Here is a 16,748-nt window from a genome sequence, read left to right on the forward strand (position 1 = left end):
TCTGCTGTCAATTTTAACTAAAATCCTTAATTTGCAACTGACTTACAAGTGACAGTATGTTCTAATGCACCTCAACCTTGCAGGACATGCTGTAATACTCTAGTAGTTCACTAGTTGGATATATTTTGCTTCCTGTGTTGTCAATCGTCTCTCCTTGGTATGGACTGTGCCTTTGTAGTTTTTTTCTTGTTAATATATTCCCTTATATTTGTTCATGCTGTTAATTTAATGGTTGTAGCCTCAATGGTTAAGTCACCTACATTCTGGTATGAGTTCGCTTCCAAAATCAGAAACATCTACAATTTAAAACTGTATGAAAGAAATGAACTTCTAAAGATCATATTTTAATATTCTGATACTGGCTGGTAACTGGAAACTGAGGGCTACTAATCTTGAAATTGTCTTCTTGAAAAGCAAATTGGATATTCCATCTGTGAATACAATCTGCGATTAATACATATAACCAAACAAATGTGTGCGTGAGTAAACGAAATCAAACGGAGGAAGAAAAGATATAAACAGAAGAGCGATCCTCGAGTCCAGTTGAAACTGTCTCCTTAAAACTATTTCGCCTCTCACCATATGTGCGAGTCGATAGCCTCCCAGGATAAAACGAGGTAGCGGCGGCGTTACGGATAACGAGCACCTTCAGCGAGCTTGAACGGGTACGAAACTATCACCGAGAGAGAGAGAGAGTTTTGTGTTTAAAGGCGAATATGTTTTTGGTGTGTCTAACCCTAACGCCTTAGAGGTGTTTATATAGGTGTAGATAGACTTGTGCGCTACTCTTTTCCATAATTAAATATCATTAATTATGGAATCGATGTAATACTTGCAAGCTACTCTATTCCATAAATAATCTGAAACAGAATCAGATTAAATATATCAAGACATACACCATATCAATTAATCTGAAACAAAATCAAATTAATTTATGCCATAATATTTGAGCCAAATTCTAATGGAAAATAATAATTTCCATTATTAAGAGAATATCATCATATCTCACACATCTTTTAGTCATAATGCTCAAAATATGACTTACCAATATGGGACTTATACCCATATTTTCCAACAATCCCCCACATGGGTGAGATTGGTGATCTTAGTAGCACACACCAGACAGACAGACAGACAGACACGGAGTTTGACTTGGTGATAGTTTCTTCGATCAGATATAGCATACGATAGGTAGAGAATGCTCCTTGAACCTTCGCTCGAGTAAGCATACCGACTTTACTGGTAGACAGTAGACGTGCTTGTCCTTGAACTGTTCGACCGTTTGTGTAAACGATGATATACTTATCACTATATCGTTTCTGACTCGTCCAGCTCTCATGAGTATGTCCATTTTGGCCATGGAACATCGTCCTGGTTCTGTAGAAGTTTCTAAAGAATTGTGCCTCGCAATTCTCCTTTGAAGCGGCCCCACTTCTCTCCCACATAGGTGATCTTTATCTTATAGAGTAACCCGCGTTTACTCAACTGAATTCCATGCGTTCACTCCTGAACTCCATGTATTCATCAAAGATCATTAAAAGCTCAAAGCTTAACATCGTACCTTACGGGTCTCACTATTTCCTCATCATAGGAACAGGCCAGGGGTTACCCCCACAGTGATTTGGTCATCATGATTTAGTTATCCCATTGAACCAAGTTCTTGGGATCTCCAGTCAGCAATGGTTGGGTGTCCACCATGATGCCGTTAAGCAATAGGCTTAAGGCTCATCCCTCTCGATGATTTCTCAACCACTTCTCTTAATAACCCTTTGGTTAGTGGATCCGCAATATTATCTTTTGACGGTATATAGTCAACAGTGATAATTCTGGTTGAGATCAATTGTCTAATGGAACTGTGTCGTCGTCGTATATGATGAGACTTTCCATTATACATCGTGCTCTGTGCTCTGCCAATAGCGGATTGACTATCACAGTGAATCCCTATTGCAGTTACAGGCTTTGGCCATCTTGGAATATCCTCCAGAAACTGACGTAGATATTCAGCCTCTTCGGCGCATTTATCTAGTGCCACAAACTCAGCTCTCATCGTGGAATGAGTTATCACCGTTTGTTTTGAGGATTTCCATGATATTGCCGCTCCAGCTAATGTAAACACATAGCCACTCGTAGACTTAAGTGCTTTCTTGCTAGATATCCAATTTGCGTCAGTATATCCTTCTAATACTGCTGGGTATCTGCCATAGTGCAGTCCATAGTCTCGAGTTCCCCTCAAGTACCTTAGTACCCTTATGATCGCTTTCCAGTGATCAGCTCCCGGATTACTCGTAAACCTACTCAACTTGCTAATTGAGTATGCAATGTCTGGTCTTGTACAACTCATGAGGTACATCAGACTACCAATTATCCTCGAGTATTCCAATTGGTAAACAGCTACACCTTTGTTCTTGGATAGGTGCAAAGTCATATCCACAGGTGTCCTAGCTTTCTCAAAGTCATCCTTAAGAAACTTCTCAAGGATCTTGTCAACATAATATGGTTGACTTAATGCGAGACCCTCTGATGTTCTAGAAATTTGAATTCCCAGAATTACATTTGCTAGTCCCATGTCTTTCATGTCGAATCTTGATTTCAACATGTCCTTGGTAGATTTGATCACTTTATCATTGCTTCCGGCAATAAGTAGATCATCTACATATAACGTCATCATGACATAGCCATTGTCATTCTCCTTGACATAGTTGTTCTCGTTATCCTTGTAATAGGCACAACTATAACATTCATTGATTTTAAAGCCATTGGCCAGCACGACCTCATCAAATTTTCATGCCATTTCATAGGCGCTTGTTTCAAACCATACAATGATTTCACCAATCTACAAACTTTCCTTTCTTGTCCTGGGATAACAAACCCTTCGGGTTGTTCCATATAGATTTCCTCATCTATGTCCCCATTTAGGAAGACTGTTTTCACATCCATTTGATGTACAGTTAGATTACGCATTGCAGCAATAGCAAACAGCATCCTTATGGACGTTATTCTCGTTACAGGAGAATATGTATCAAAATAATCAAGGCCTTTTTGTTGCTTGTATCCTTTAATCACAAGTCTGGCCTTATACTTATCAATAGTGCCATCAGTTTTCAACTTCTTCTTGAAAACCCACTTGCTACCTAATGGTTTGCAACCAGTTGGCAAATCCACTAATTCCCAAGTATGATTTTGCATAATTGAATCAACTTCATTCTTGATGGCCTCTTTCCACATAGGCCCATCAGGTGAGGTAACCGCCTCCTTATAAGTTTTTGGGTCACCTTCTTCGAGCAAATAGGTCATAAAATCAGACCCATAGGATTTCTCCGTTCGTTATCTTTTGCTCCTTCTCACTACCCCCACATTTTCGTCTTCACTTTCGTCACTCTCATTATCATCATCTACAGACTCATGAGATCGTTTAGACGTCGTAGGTTGTTGGTTTCCTGGATTACAGGGAAACATCGTCTCAAAGAATGAGGCATTCCTTGATTCCATAATGGTATTCTTTTGAATATCAGGAATCTTGGATTCATGAACAAGAAACCGATATGCAGTACTATGTGGAGGATATCCGATGAAAATACAATCCACAGTCTTAGGACCTATCTTCACCTTCTTCGGTGTAGGGATCAGTACCTTTGCAAGGCACCCCCACACTTTCAGGTGTTGGTAACTTGGTTTCTTTTTCTTCCACATTTCATAAGGACTTACATCCTTATTCTTGCGCATCGTAATATTTAAAATATTATTTGCGCTTAAGATGGCTTCTCCCCACATCGATTGTGGAAGCCCAGAGCTTAACAACATCGCATTCATCATTTCTTTCAGAGTGCGATTCTTCCTTTCAGCCACACCATTTGACTGAGGGGAGTATGGTGCAGTGACCTCATGGATTATACCATGTTGTGAACAGAATTCTCCAAATGGTTCAACATATTCACCTCCACGATCACTTCGTATCATTTTGATTTTCTCAGTCTGTTGTGTCTCAACTTCTTCCTTATAGATTTTAAATTTATCTATAGCTTCGTCTTTGCTTTTCAACAAATATACATAGCAGTATTTTGTACAATCATCAATGAATGTAATAAAATACTTGTTTCCTCCTCTTGTTGGAGCGAATTTTAAATCACATATGTCGCTATGTATTAGGTCTAGCACTTTGGTGTTCCTTTCCACACGTTTAAATGATGATCTCGTTAATTTTGCCTCAACACAAGTCTCACACTTATGTTTTGAATTGATAGTAAGTTTAGGTATGTATTCTTTTGCACTTAAACGTCGTAAAGTGTCATAATTTACATGTCCTAATCTAGCATGCCATAAATTAGGAGACTCAAGCAAGTAAGCAGAAGAATTATTCATTTCATTATCGTCCTTAACGGACATTACATTGAGCTTAAAAAGCCCATCGGTTAAATAACCCTTGCCTACAAACATACCACTCTTAGACAAAATTACTTTATCTGACTCTATTACAATGCGAAAGCCATGCTTACTCAACAGAGAACCAGACACAAGGTTCTTGCGAATATCAGGCACATAAAGTACATTCTTCAAAGTCAGACTCTTCCCAGAGGTCATCTTCAGGATCACCGTGCCTTCACCCTCAATGGTAGAAGTTGCTGAATTCCCCATGTAGAGCTTCTCACCAGCATCAGAAGCTTTGAGGCTAGAGAAAATTGCCTTGTCTGAGCAAACATGCCTAGTAGCACCAGTATCAATCCACCATTCACGTGGATTAGAACCGACCAGGTTCACTTCAGAGACCGTAGCACAGAGGTCTATATCACCCATATCCTTGGAGATATTCTCTACCATATGTTTGCTTCTTTCTTCTTGTTGGGCTTCTTGGGCTTCTTGCAGTCAGAAGACCTATGACCAACTTTATCACAGTTGTAGCACTTCCCCTGAAATTTCGACTTCGAAATCCCTCCTTTGGGTGCCAGCTTTGCCCCTTTACCAGAATTAGTCTTCTTGGGCCTGGAGCTTTGAGCGTGCTCCACCATGTTTGCCTTCTCAGTGGCAACATTAACTTTCTTCTCGGACCCTCTGTTATCTTCTTCAATACGAAGTCTAACAATAAGATCCTCCATAGACATCTCATTTCGCTTGTGCTTAAGGTAGTTCTTGAAATCTTTCCATCCAGGTGGAAGCTTTTCAATAACAGCAGCAACTTGGAAAGACTCACTTATGACCATTCCCTCAGCATGAATGTCATGAATGATCACCTGCAGTTCCTGCACCTGACTGACCACAGTCTTAGAGTCTGCCATCTTATAATCAAGAAAGCGGCCAACAATCCACTTCTTTGCCCCAGCGTCCTCGGTTTTATACTTATGGTCAAGTGACTCCCATAAGACCTTAGCTGTTGGTTTCGCGCTGTATACGTTATACAACGAGTCAGACAAACAATTTAACACATAGTTCCGACAGATGTAGTCGGAGTGTTTCCAAGCATCAGCAGCATACACAATCTGCATGTTACTCTCAGCAGTGAGCAACGGTGGTTCTTCCTTAAGGAAGCGATCCATATGCAACGTGGTCAGATAAAAGTGCATCTTTTGTTGCCAACGTTTGAAGTTCGTTCCGTTGAACTTCTCAGGTTTTTCAGCATGTGCAGCAGACACAGTTGGCATAACAGGTGCAGCAGGCACCACAGGTGGAACAGATGGTACGTGCGTCTGTACTACAGGTGTATGCACACCAGTAGGCGCCGCAGGTATGATCGGAGGAGTGAATCCTGCCGATATCTGTCCAAGAGGAACACTAAACTGTCCAATGACAGTGTGTCCCACAGGCACATGTCCCGAAGGCACATGTCCAACAGGCGTTTGACCCCCATCAGATCATACGATCCGTGCGTTAGGGTTAATCGGCTGCTGGTGAACCCCATCAGATCCAGTGATCTGTGCGTTGGGATCAGCCGTCATGTTCATCGAATCGTTCACAGTTTGGTTCTCCATCGATCTGTTACTCAACAAAACAAGCAGATACAGATGTATCAGTCACAGATGTATATAAAATAAATAGCTTTAAGATTGTGAATACAATCTGCGATTAATACATATAATCAAACAAATGTGTGCGTGAGTAAACGAAATCAAACGGAGGAAGAAAAGATATAAACAGAAGAGAGATCCTCGAGTCCAGTTGAAACTGTCTCCTTAAAGCTATTTCGCCTCTCACCGTATGTGCGAGTCGATAGCCTCCCAGGATAAAACGAGGTAGCGGCGGCGTTACGGATAACGAGCACCTTCAGCGAGCTTGAACGGGTACGAAACTATCACCGAGAGAGAGAGAGAGTTTTGTGTTTAAAGGCGAATATGTTTTTGGTGTGTCTAACCCTAACGCCTTAGAGGTGTTTATATAGGTGTAGATAGACTTGTGCGCTACTCTTTTCCATAATTAAATATCATTAATTATGGAATCGGTGTAATACTTGCAAGCTACTCTATTCCATAAATAATCTGAAACAGAATCAGATTAAATATATCAAAACATACACCATATCAATTAATCTGAAACAAAATCAAATTAATTTATGCCATAATATTTGAGCCAAATTCTAATGGAAAATAATAATTTCCATTATTAAGAGAATATCATCATATCTCACACATCTTTTAGTCATAATGCTCAAAATATGACTTACCAATATGGGACTTATACCCATATTTTCCAACACCATCTTCATCATTTGAACATTTTGACCTTCTGCGGAAATATTTGAAATCTAACAGAAGTATGCCTTCCCTTTAATCTCCGATAAATTATTGAAAACTGCAATCTGAAGTTCTTATATAACCTTAAAGAAAGATGAATGTTTAACATGAAGATAAGCAAAATTACATTGCAGCGCTGTATTTATGAGGAGCATGTTAACTTGAAACATATAACTAACTATTGGATGAAGTCGTGTCAGATGTGTAGTGCTGGTAAATTATGGGCCGGGACTTATCATCCCCGGTGAAACCTTGGAGAAACCAAGGGATTGGAGGAATCCCAACTTCTAAAGTTCCCTCTAGAATCTGAATAACAAGCCCCATAGTTGGTCTATTCTTCTCATCATCTTGAATGCACCAACAAGCCACTTTGCAAGCTCTGGCTACTTCATTTAAATCTGCATCACCTTCCAATTTTTGGTCTAACAAGTGCAGCACTTCTTCACCTTTACTTAATTTCTCTGCAACAAGAGCTGGAAAGTAGTCACCATCATCTAACAGATCCCTATTCCTCCTTCCCGATAGGATCTCAAACAACAGGTTTCCATAGCTAAATACATCAGCCTTTACTGTGATGGCGTCGCCTGAAATCCATTCAGGTGCAAGATATCCTCTTGTTCCTCTTATTGTTGTCAACACTCGGCTAAACTCTCGGCCAAGAAGCTTGGCTAGGCCGAAATCTGCAACTTTGGGATTGAACCCGTCATCCAATAAAATGTTATCAGGCTTAATATCACAATGTATGATACAGTCCCTGCATTTTTCGTGGAGATAATCTAACCCTCTAGCAGTTCCGATCATAATGTTGTACCTTGCTTTCCAATCTAGACAGACATTGGAATTTTGGCAAAACAGATGGTTTTCAAGAGAACCATTCTTCATGAAATCAAAAATTAAAAGTCTTTTTTCACCTTCTATGCAGAATCCTTGTAGGCGAACAAGGTTAATATGTTGAATTTGCCCGATTGTGCTCACCTCTGCCCGGAACTGCTTCTCTCCCTGCTTCAAGTTCTTCAGCCGTTTAACTGCTATATCGACTGAGTTTGGTAAAGTCCCTTTAAAAACTGAGCCAAACCCACCTTCGCCCAGCTTTTCCGAGAAGTCATTGGTAGATTTTCTGATGTCTTTGTACTTGAATAACATCAGATCTCCTGCTTTCCCATCATATTCTCCCACTTTTCGTTTCCTCAGCCACAGTACAAGTATTGCTACCATGCCAAGCAAACTGAACGACCCGCCAATGGCTCCCACAACAATCCAAACGATATTCTTTCTGGATTTTCTGGATTTTGTGATCCGAATGCGAAAAACTCCACCTCTGCTGTCATCAGAAGCCAATTCTTGGAAATTATACACCTCTCCGTTCCAAACTACACATTTACCTCCATCAAAAACATAGCCAGTGCATGAACAATTTCTCAAGCAAGCAGACTTGCATTCTTTATCGCTGTCAACATCCAAGGAGTGCACATCTCCTGTATCCTTAAACGAAAAGCGCATATTCTTTATCGATAAAAATGTGTCCTCTCCTTGTCCAACTCCACATTTAAAAGATGATCTCCTAATGCACCCATCAGTATAATCGCCCAGTGCCCAGTTCATTGTCACCTTTGGTTCATACTCTTGCAAACAATTACAATGAGGCTCCTTCAACTCATTGCATGTGCCAAAAGCACCGCAAAATTTCAGAACGTCACACTGTCCTGGCCGCGCCCAAAATGCAACCCATTGTCCTTCTCGGAATATGAACTGCCTAAGCTGTCCCGTCACATCAATCATAAATCGCGTGAGAATTTTAGGAAAACCAATGTCGTATGTGAATTTGCTCTCATTAACGTTGGATATGTACTTGAGATTTTTGATATAAGAATTACGGTCAATCTCTGGAACATAGACAAAATTTGTTCCTGTCCATTCACCAGTAGACCAGTACTGTATAGTCCTATTGTATATCAAATTGTGACTTGTTCCATTTGGTTCCACCTCAAGTGAAAAAACACTCGGGGCAGGATCTTCTGCATTTTTCCATGGACTTAAAGAAATTTTTTCCTTTTTGATCTTGTTATATCCAACTTTTCCACCACCCGGAAGCCAAGTGTCTGTTGGGTAATCAAAACTTTGCCATATGATATTAGAGAAATCTTGATTATCTCGTGTCACAAAGTTTCCATTATCAAATAGGATGGCTGAAGTTGAATTATCTTTTTCTGCGGTGGAATTTGAGGACCAAATTTGAATTTTTGACTCATCTAGTAGAACAAGATTTCCATTTGGGAGAAGTTTTAGTTCTGAATTGTAAGGATTTGAAACAGGGTGGTTCCTATTTGCTACCCACACAACAGTTTTATTAGCAAAACTTTTATACCATATGCCAATGTAATAGTTTTGGGACTTACCTGGTGTGAAGAAACCTAGTTCAAATGTCCCATTTTCCGACAATATTGTTTCATTGCCGGTTAGAGTCTGACCGATGGTGATCACATTGGTTCCTTCATAAAGAGGTGTTTCAAAGAAAAGAACAAAAAGGAGCAAAACAAGAAGATACAAGGATGTTTTCTTGGAAACCAGGTACATGCTGTATAATGCTGGAAGAGATGTGGTACTCAGTTCATTGATGAAGGCATTTATATCCATTGTTGAACCTTAAAGTCCAAGGAACAATTTCTGGAGTCAACCAACTCAGCCACCTATTCTTTAGCCGAGTCGATTAAAATTGATAATAACTTACTGATCACGATTCATGATGTAATTTACTAGTAAATTTCAATAAAATCTTGACAAAATTGTCAAAAAAACCCACTGTGCATACTTTACATTACAAGTGGTTTGTTATTTTATCGCAAAGAGTTGACATATTAAACTCGTTTTTTTTCAGTTTGCAGGCTGTTTCATTTGTGCAATGAAGAAGTTGACTTGAGGAGCAGTTGAAAAATTATCAATCAAGCAGGTTTTAAGGTAGAAAATTTGAGCAGATGTCCCTTACTTTTGACTAACAGCCACTTAGTTGATGTAATTATCTTGGGATGCCTCAAGACTTGGCAACTTTGTGGCATTTTATTCAAAGGAAAGGGATCAATGCTTATTATATTCACCCTTTGTTGATCCATTCCTCTATTTTTTAACATGTAGTAAGCATCATCTGCATAGGCATGAATGACACAATGTTGTTGGCTCAGTATATAGGAAGTTACAATTACTTGATTCAAGGAAAATTTCGGACGCTAAATCAAGATTTTAAAGAAACTACTTCACCCATTATGAAGTAACAACAAATTTATAAACTGGTTAATTTACATACTTTTAGTGTGCAAGACATTAAATTTATAGTGTTTGTGTTTATTATTGTAATCTAGACCCTTGTAATGCAGGAGTTATAACTGTGATCGGCATCTTTAATTTAATTTTCTTACACCTTCTGCATGAACAGATGTTCGAGAGAGGATTGCTTTTATCTTGTCCTGGCTGTGCTGGTTTTGCAAGAATTGAATGAACAAGTTAGTGCACTCATTGCTATATCTTTTGACACAAGATCTGTGAATATTAATTATAAACAGCAATTTTGGTCAGCAATATATGATATTTACTCATCAAACTAAATTTTGGGATGTTTTTTTCCTCATTATCTAGTTCTGTGTGTAAAGACTGAAAACAGTTTAATATGTAAAAGACACCATTACAGTTGCTCAAGAAAATGTATTTTGCAGAAGAGGATAATGATTCAGCCTGCAGTGCAAAAGATTAAAATATAATTTTCTCTTAATAGTGTGTGTGCACACCCATTGAACAACTAATTTGGCTACACACTGGAAATTTCTTGTAGGTGTAAAATTTTAAACTTTTTAAGACATTGGACTGCAAGAAAGAGGATCGTTCCTTATATGAAAGAAGTTGTGTCAAACGTCTGTGCTGTTAAATTGTGTGTTGATACTATTATTTTCTAAAACCTTGGAGAAATCGAGGAAATGGAGGAATCTCAACTTCTGAAATTTCCTCTGGAAACTGAATCACAATCCCCATACTCGGCCTATTCTTCTCATTATCTTGAATGCACCAACAAGCCACTCTGTAGGCTTTAAGCACTTCACTTGGATCTGCTTCACCTTGCAAATTTTGATCTAAGAATTGCATTACTGCTTCTTCTCCCTTAATTTCTCTGCAACTAGAGCTGGAAAATAGTTAACGTCATCTAACAATTCCATATTTCTCCTCTCTGGTATAATCTCAAACAACAGCTTTCCGTAGCTAAAAATATTTGCCTTAAAAGCTAGAAAGCAGGGATAGGGATTCGTTGCCCTATTCCCCAAGCACCCCCTATCGGATATTCGGATTCTTGGGATACTCGGATGCTGAAAAATCTCAACTAAAATTCATCTTTTTAAATATTTGTACGACCAACAAAATTTTAGTTTAATTCTTGTATTTTAGATGCTTATATCAAGTATTTGATCTAATTTTCTTAAACAATACTAATTTTGTTAGAAAATTTCATTATTCATAGCAGCAAGTATATATATAATATTAATATATATGTCGTATCCCCGCATCCGAATTCCCATATTATTTTTTTTGCCGAATCCAAGTATCCCGTAATACGCACCTGCATCCCCGCACCCGTATCCTTGCTTCTTAGCTTAAAAGTGATGGCCTCGCCTAGAAACCATTCCGGTGCAAGATATCCACTTGTTCCTTTCACTGTTGTCAAGACCCGGCTAAGCCAAAATCGGCAACTTTGGCATTAAAACCATTGTCCAATAATATGTTGTGAGGCTTAATATCACAATGGATGATACAATCTCTGCATTTTTCGTAGAGATTATTCAACCCCTAGCAATTCCAAGCATGATGTTATACCTTGCTTTCCAATCTAGAGAAATATTGGAATTTTGGCGAAACAAGTGATTTCCAAGAGAATCATTCTGCATGTAATCAAACACTAGAAGTCTTTTTTCACATTCTATGCAGAATACTAGAAGGCGAACAAGGTTGATGTGTTGAAACATACTCTTCCGTCCCAAAATACAATCCCTTTGGCCAGGGGCGTACTCAGTATTTGGCTAGAGGGTTAACCGACTTCACTCAACTTAAAATCATGTATAAATTTTATAATATCAAGCATATTTTGATCGAAATTTACACACAAAATTAATACTTTGACCCCACCAAAATAAAATTTATACACTAAATATTAAAATCATCAAATAAGTTCAATTTTGGCCCCAGTCAATGTTAGATATTTTAGTGTAATTGGATTAACTAGTTGATCAATGTGATTGTAATATTTCATCAAACAAGTCGGGAGAGTGCGGAGTGCATGCTTATTTGAGTTTATTATGATTTTCGGTATTGGCGGGGTTGGTGTTTATTAGACCTGACAATTCATTCGTGTCGTATACTTTCGTGTCGTGAATTTTCGTGTTTCGTGTACTTGAAGGCTAAACACAAAACCGACATGTTTAGCGTTCGTGTACATTCGTGTTCGTCTACTTTCGTTTCGTGTCGTTTCGTGTTGTGTATGTCGTGCTAATTGAATATTAATATATATTAAATATAATATTAATATAAATTAAAATATAAGATTTTTAGGTAAAAAAATTATAAAATATATGAAAAATATATATTTAGATCTCATATCTATACAATATAATAAAATCAAATAATATTTTAAAAATAAATATGCATACATTTATTATAATTCTACATATATTCATAAAAGATATTAAAATTTAATTATAATATTTATTTATGTCGTATACTTCGTGTCGTGTCGTGTACTTGAAGGTTAAACACAAAACCGACACTAAATCTCGACCGTGTACTTTCGTGTCGTGTACTAAAAATGCAAACACAAACACTAAATTTTCGTGTCGTTTCGTGTCGTGTAATTCATGTCGTATCCAAAATTGTCGGGTCTAGTCTTAGGACATGTCTTTTGGACATGTATGGATGTGTCTTAGGACATGTCTTTTGGACATGTATGGATGTGTCTTAGGACATGTCTTTTGGACACCTATACAATACTTGCAACAGATTTGGTCATTAATATAGAATAAAAAATAAAAAAGGTTGTTTGTTGAATTCACACAAAATACATCATTCTCTGTTCTTAAATTCTGATTTTATTCGGTTGAAAAGTTTGGATAACCACCAAATTGTTTCAATCTGAAATTGTTTGTCAGGACTTCAGAATAATCCAAGTTATCCTCAATTTTTCTACAACAAAGATTGAAACAAATTTGTTTTCTGAAGATGGCGAACAACGAATCTGTAAAAGACATGACTAGCAAGTTTGTAAAACTAGACAAGTTTGATGGACCTGACTTTAGAAGATGGCAAAAGAAGATGCATTTCTTGTTAACCACATTAAAAGTTGTGTACGTTTTGAGTACTCCAATGCCAGAAATGATTGAAGAGGAAACTGTAGAACAGACTAGAAGACGCTGCAAATGGGAGAATGATGACTACATCTGTCGGAGTTACATCTTTAACGGTATGTCTGATTCTCCTTTTGATATATACCAAAATGTTGAGTCTGCATAAGAATTGTGGGATTCCCTTGAATCCAAGTACATGGCTGAATATGCTTCTAGCAAAAAGTTTCTGGTTAGTAATTTTATTAACTATAAAATGGTTGATACTACACCGGTCATGGAACAGTATAATGAACTGTTAAGGATTTTGGGACAGTTTGTTCAACACGACATGAAAATGGATGAATCCATTTCGGTTTCTAGTGTTATAGACAAACTGCCACCCTCGTGGAAAGATTTCAAACACACCCTGAAATATAATAAGGAAGAGATGACTTTGGTTGAACTTGGAAGTCATTTCAGAATTGAAGAGGCTTTAAGGGCTCAAGAAATTGAGAATAATTCTAAGGGAAAGAATCAAGTCGGTAACTCTTCTGTATATATGGTTGAAGATGGTGGATCTTCTAAGAATTCAAACAAAGACAATGGTAAGAAGAGGAAGTTTAAAGGAAATAACAATACCTGTTCCAACAAGAAACCAAAATTGGCATGTTGGAAGTGTGGCAAACCTGGTCATTTCAAGAAGGATTGTCGGGTTGGTAAAGGCAAGCATAACGCTGGTCCAAGTGGATCTAAGGATCCAGAAAAGCAACAAGGTCAGATTTTAGTACAAAATTATAATTCTGGGCAGAATTATGTGTCACTAATCCCGAGGCATTTTATGTGCAGGATGATAATGTTGCATGGTGGATTGATTCTGGAGCAACAAGTCATGTGTGTAAAGATCTTCGTTGGTTTGAAGATTTTCAACCAATCGAAGATGGATCTATGTTAAAGATGGGAAATGTTGCAACTGAACCAATAAAAGGACTAGAAAATATAAAGCTTGTTGTTACTTCTGTAAAATATGTATTATTAAATAATGTGTTGTATGTTCCTGGAATTCGAAAGAATCTCTTGTCTGGTGTTGTATTGAATAATTGTGGTTACAAACAAGTGTATGAAAGTGACAAGTATATCTTGTCAAAGCATGGTACTTTTGTTGGCTTTGGTTATTTATGTAATGACATGTTTATGTTGAATGTTAATGTCTCATTTGATGATGAATCTGCTTGTATGGCTTCTAATAGTGCTAGTAATGATTCGAATAAATCTAAATTGTGGCATGCTAGACTGGGACATGTACATAATAAAAGAATAAAAGATATGTCTAAAATGAGTCTCATACCAGCTATTGATATAAACAATGAGAAATATAAAACATGTATGTTAACTAAGATAACCAGAAAGCCTTTCAAGGATGTAAACAGAATATCTGAAGTGTTGGAACTGATACATAGCGATTTATGTGATTTTCATGCTACACCTTCGTTGGGAGATAAAAAATATGTCATTACATTTATTAACGATGCATCTAGATATTGCTATGTTTATTTGTTGAATACTAAGGATGAAGCTCTTGATAAATTTAAAATCTATAAAGAAGAAGTAGAGCTACATAAAAGTACTATGATTAAAAATCTGCGTACTGATAGAGGAGGTGAGTATTATGATCCAGTATACTTTCAATCTACTGGTATAATACATCAAACCACTGCTCCTTATACATCACAACAAAATGGTGTGGCAGAAAGGAAGAATAGGACTTTGAAAGAGATGGCTAATTTCATGTTATCATATTCGGGTTTGAATGAAGGTTTTTGGGGTGAGGCTATGTTAACAGCCTGTTATTTGTTAAATAGGATTCCTACTAAGAGGAATAAATTTACCCCTTATGAACTTTGGTATAAAGAGCCACCAAAATTGAGTTTTCTGAGAGTTTGGGGATGTAGAGCAGTTGTAAGGCTCACTGAACCCAAAAGGAGAAACTTGGGTGAAAGAGGTTTAGATTGTATTTTTGTGGGGTATGATGAGCATTCAATTGCATATAGGTTCTATGTATTAGAATCTAATGATTATGTATCTGTGAATACGATTATCGAGTCAAGGGATGCTGACTTTGATGAAAATAGATTTACATCTATACCTAGACCAAGAGACATGATTCAGAATTCTTTCAGATGGAACCCGGTTCAAACTGAAGATGTTCATGGACCTTCTAAACAAAGGAGAAGTTTTAGAGCTAGAAAAAATAAATCATTTGGACCTGATTTTCAACTTTATTTGGTTGAAGGTTCAAGAGATGAGGTTGAGATTGAGTCTGAGTACCAATATTGTTTTATTATTGAGGAGGATCCAAAAACATTTAATGAAGTAATGACATCAAGGAATGTTGCATTCTGGAAAGAAGCTATTCAGGATGAGATGGATTCTATCATGAATAATAACACATGGGAATTGAGTGATCTACCTCCTGGCTGTAAAGCATTAGGAAACAGATGGATCTTCAAAAGAAAAATGAAAGTGGACGGTACCATAGACAAATTTAAAGCCAGATTGGTTATACAAGGCTTTAGACAAAAATAAGGGATTGATTACTTTGATACTTATGTTTCTGTTGCTAGGATTTCTACTATCAGGTTGTTGATGGCACTTGCATCTATACACAACCTTGTAATTCATCAGATGGATGTAAAAACTGCATTCTTGAATGGTGAATTAGATGAGGAGATTTATATGAAACAACCGGAAGGGTTTGTTATGCCTGGTAGTGAGCACAAGGTGTGTAAATTGAAGAAATCTTTGTATGGTCTTAAACAAGCACCAAAAGATTGGCATCAAAAATTTGATAGTGTGGTTTTGTCTAATAGTTTTCTTCTTAACCAAGCAGACAAATGTGTATATAGCAAGTTTGATGCTTCTGGTAAAGGAGTTATAATTTGCTTATACGTAGATGATATGTTGATTTTTGGTACTGACCAAAATCAAGTGGATAAAACCAAGAAATTTTTGTCATCTAATTTTGACATGAAAGACTTGGGAGAGGCTGAGGTGATTCTTGGTATAAAGATCAAGCGTACGAAAAATAGTATTTCAATTTCTCAATCTCATTATATTGAGAAGTTTTTGAAAAGATTTAACTTTAATAATTGTTCTCCAGTTAGCACTCCTATTGATACTAGTCTTAAGCTAGTATCTAGTAAAGGAGTTGTAGTATCTCAACTTGAATTCTCAAGAGCGATTGGTAGCCTCATGTATGCCATGATAAGCACTAGGCCAGATATAGCCTATGCTGTTGGTAAACTTAGTAGGTTTACTAGCAAACCAAGTTCACATCATTGGCAAGTTTTAAGCCGAGTGTTCAAGTACTTAAAAGGAACCATGGATTATGGTTTGACTTATACTGGATTTCCTTCGGTTCTTGAAGGTCATTCAGATGCAAGTTGGATTTGTGATAAAGAAGATCATTCTTCCACGAGTGGTTGGGTATTCCTTCTTGGGGGAGGTGCTATTTCTTGGGCATAAAAAAAATAGAGTTGCATTACTAACTCAACAATGGAATCTGAGTTTGTAGCATTATCAGTTGCTGGTAAAGAAGCTGAATGGCTAAGAAATCTGATTTATGAAATTCCATTGTGGCCTAAACCGATATCTCCCATATCTATCAGATGTGATAGTGAGT

The 16,748-nt window shown here is 37.4% G+C and overlaps 1 protein-coding gene across 1 annotated transcript; it reads right to left on the minus strand.

Annotated features, from left to right (window-relative positions):
• Positions 1-6,766: 6,766 nt before the first annotated feature.
• On the minus strand, positions 6,767-9,302 carry LOC141710557 (G-type lectin S-receptor-like serine/threonine-protein kinase At2g19130). The gene has a single exon (XM_074513120.1). It carries the CDS (start codon positions 9,291-9,293, stop codon positions 6,894-6,896), a length of 2,400 nt encoding a protein of 799 aa, XP_074369221.1. The 5' UTR covers positions 9,294-9,302; the 3' UTR covers positions 6,767-6,893.
• Between the last annotated feature and the right edge of the window lie 7,446 nt (positions 9,303-16,748).

Source organism: Apium graveolens, chromosome 3 (genome assembly GCF_009905375.1).
Source record: "Apium graveolens cultivar Ventura chromosome 3, ASM990537v1, whole genome shotgun sequence".
NCBI lineage: Eukaryota > Viridiplantae > Streptophyta > Magnoliopsida > Apiales > Apiaceae > Apium > Apium graveolens.

Bases quoted from the DNA above. Each gene is read 5' to 3' on its own strand.
- LOC141710557 (XM_074513120.1), bottom strand. From the start codon at position 9,293: ATGTACCTGGTTTCCAAGAAAACATCCTTGTATCTTCTTGTTTTGCTC.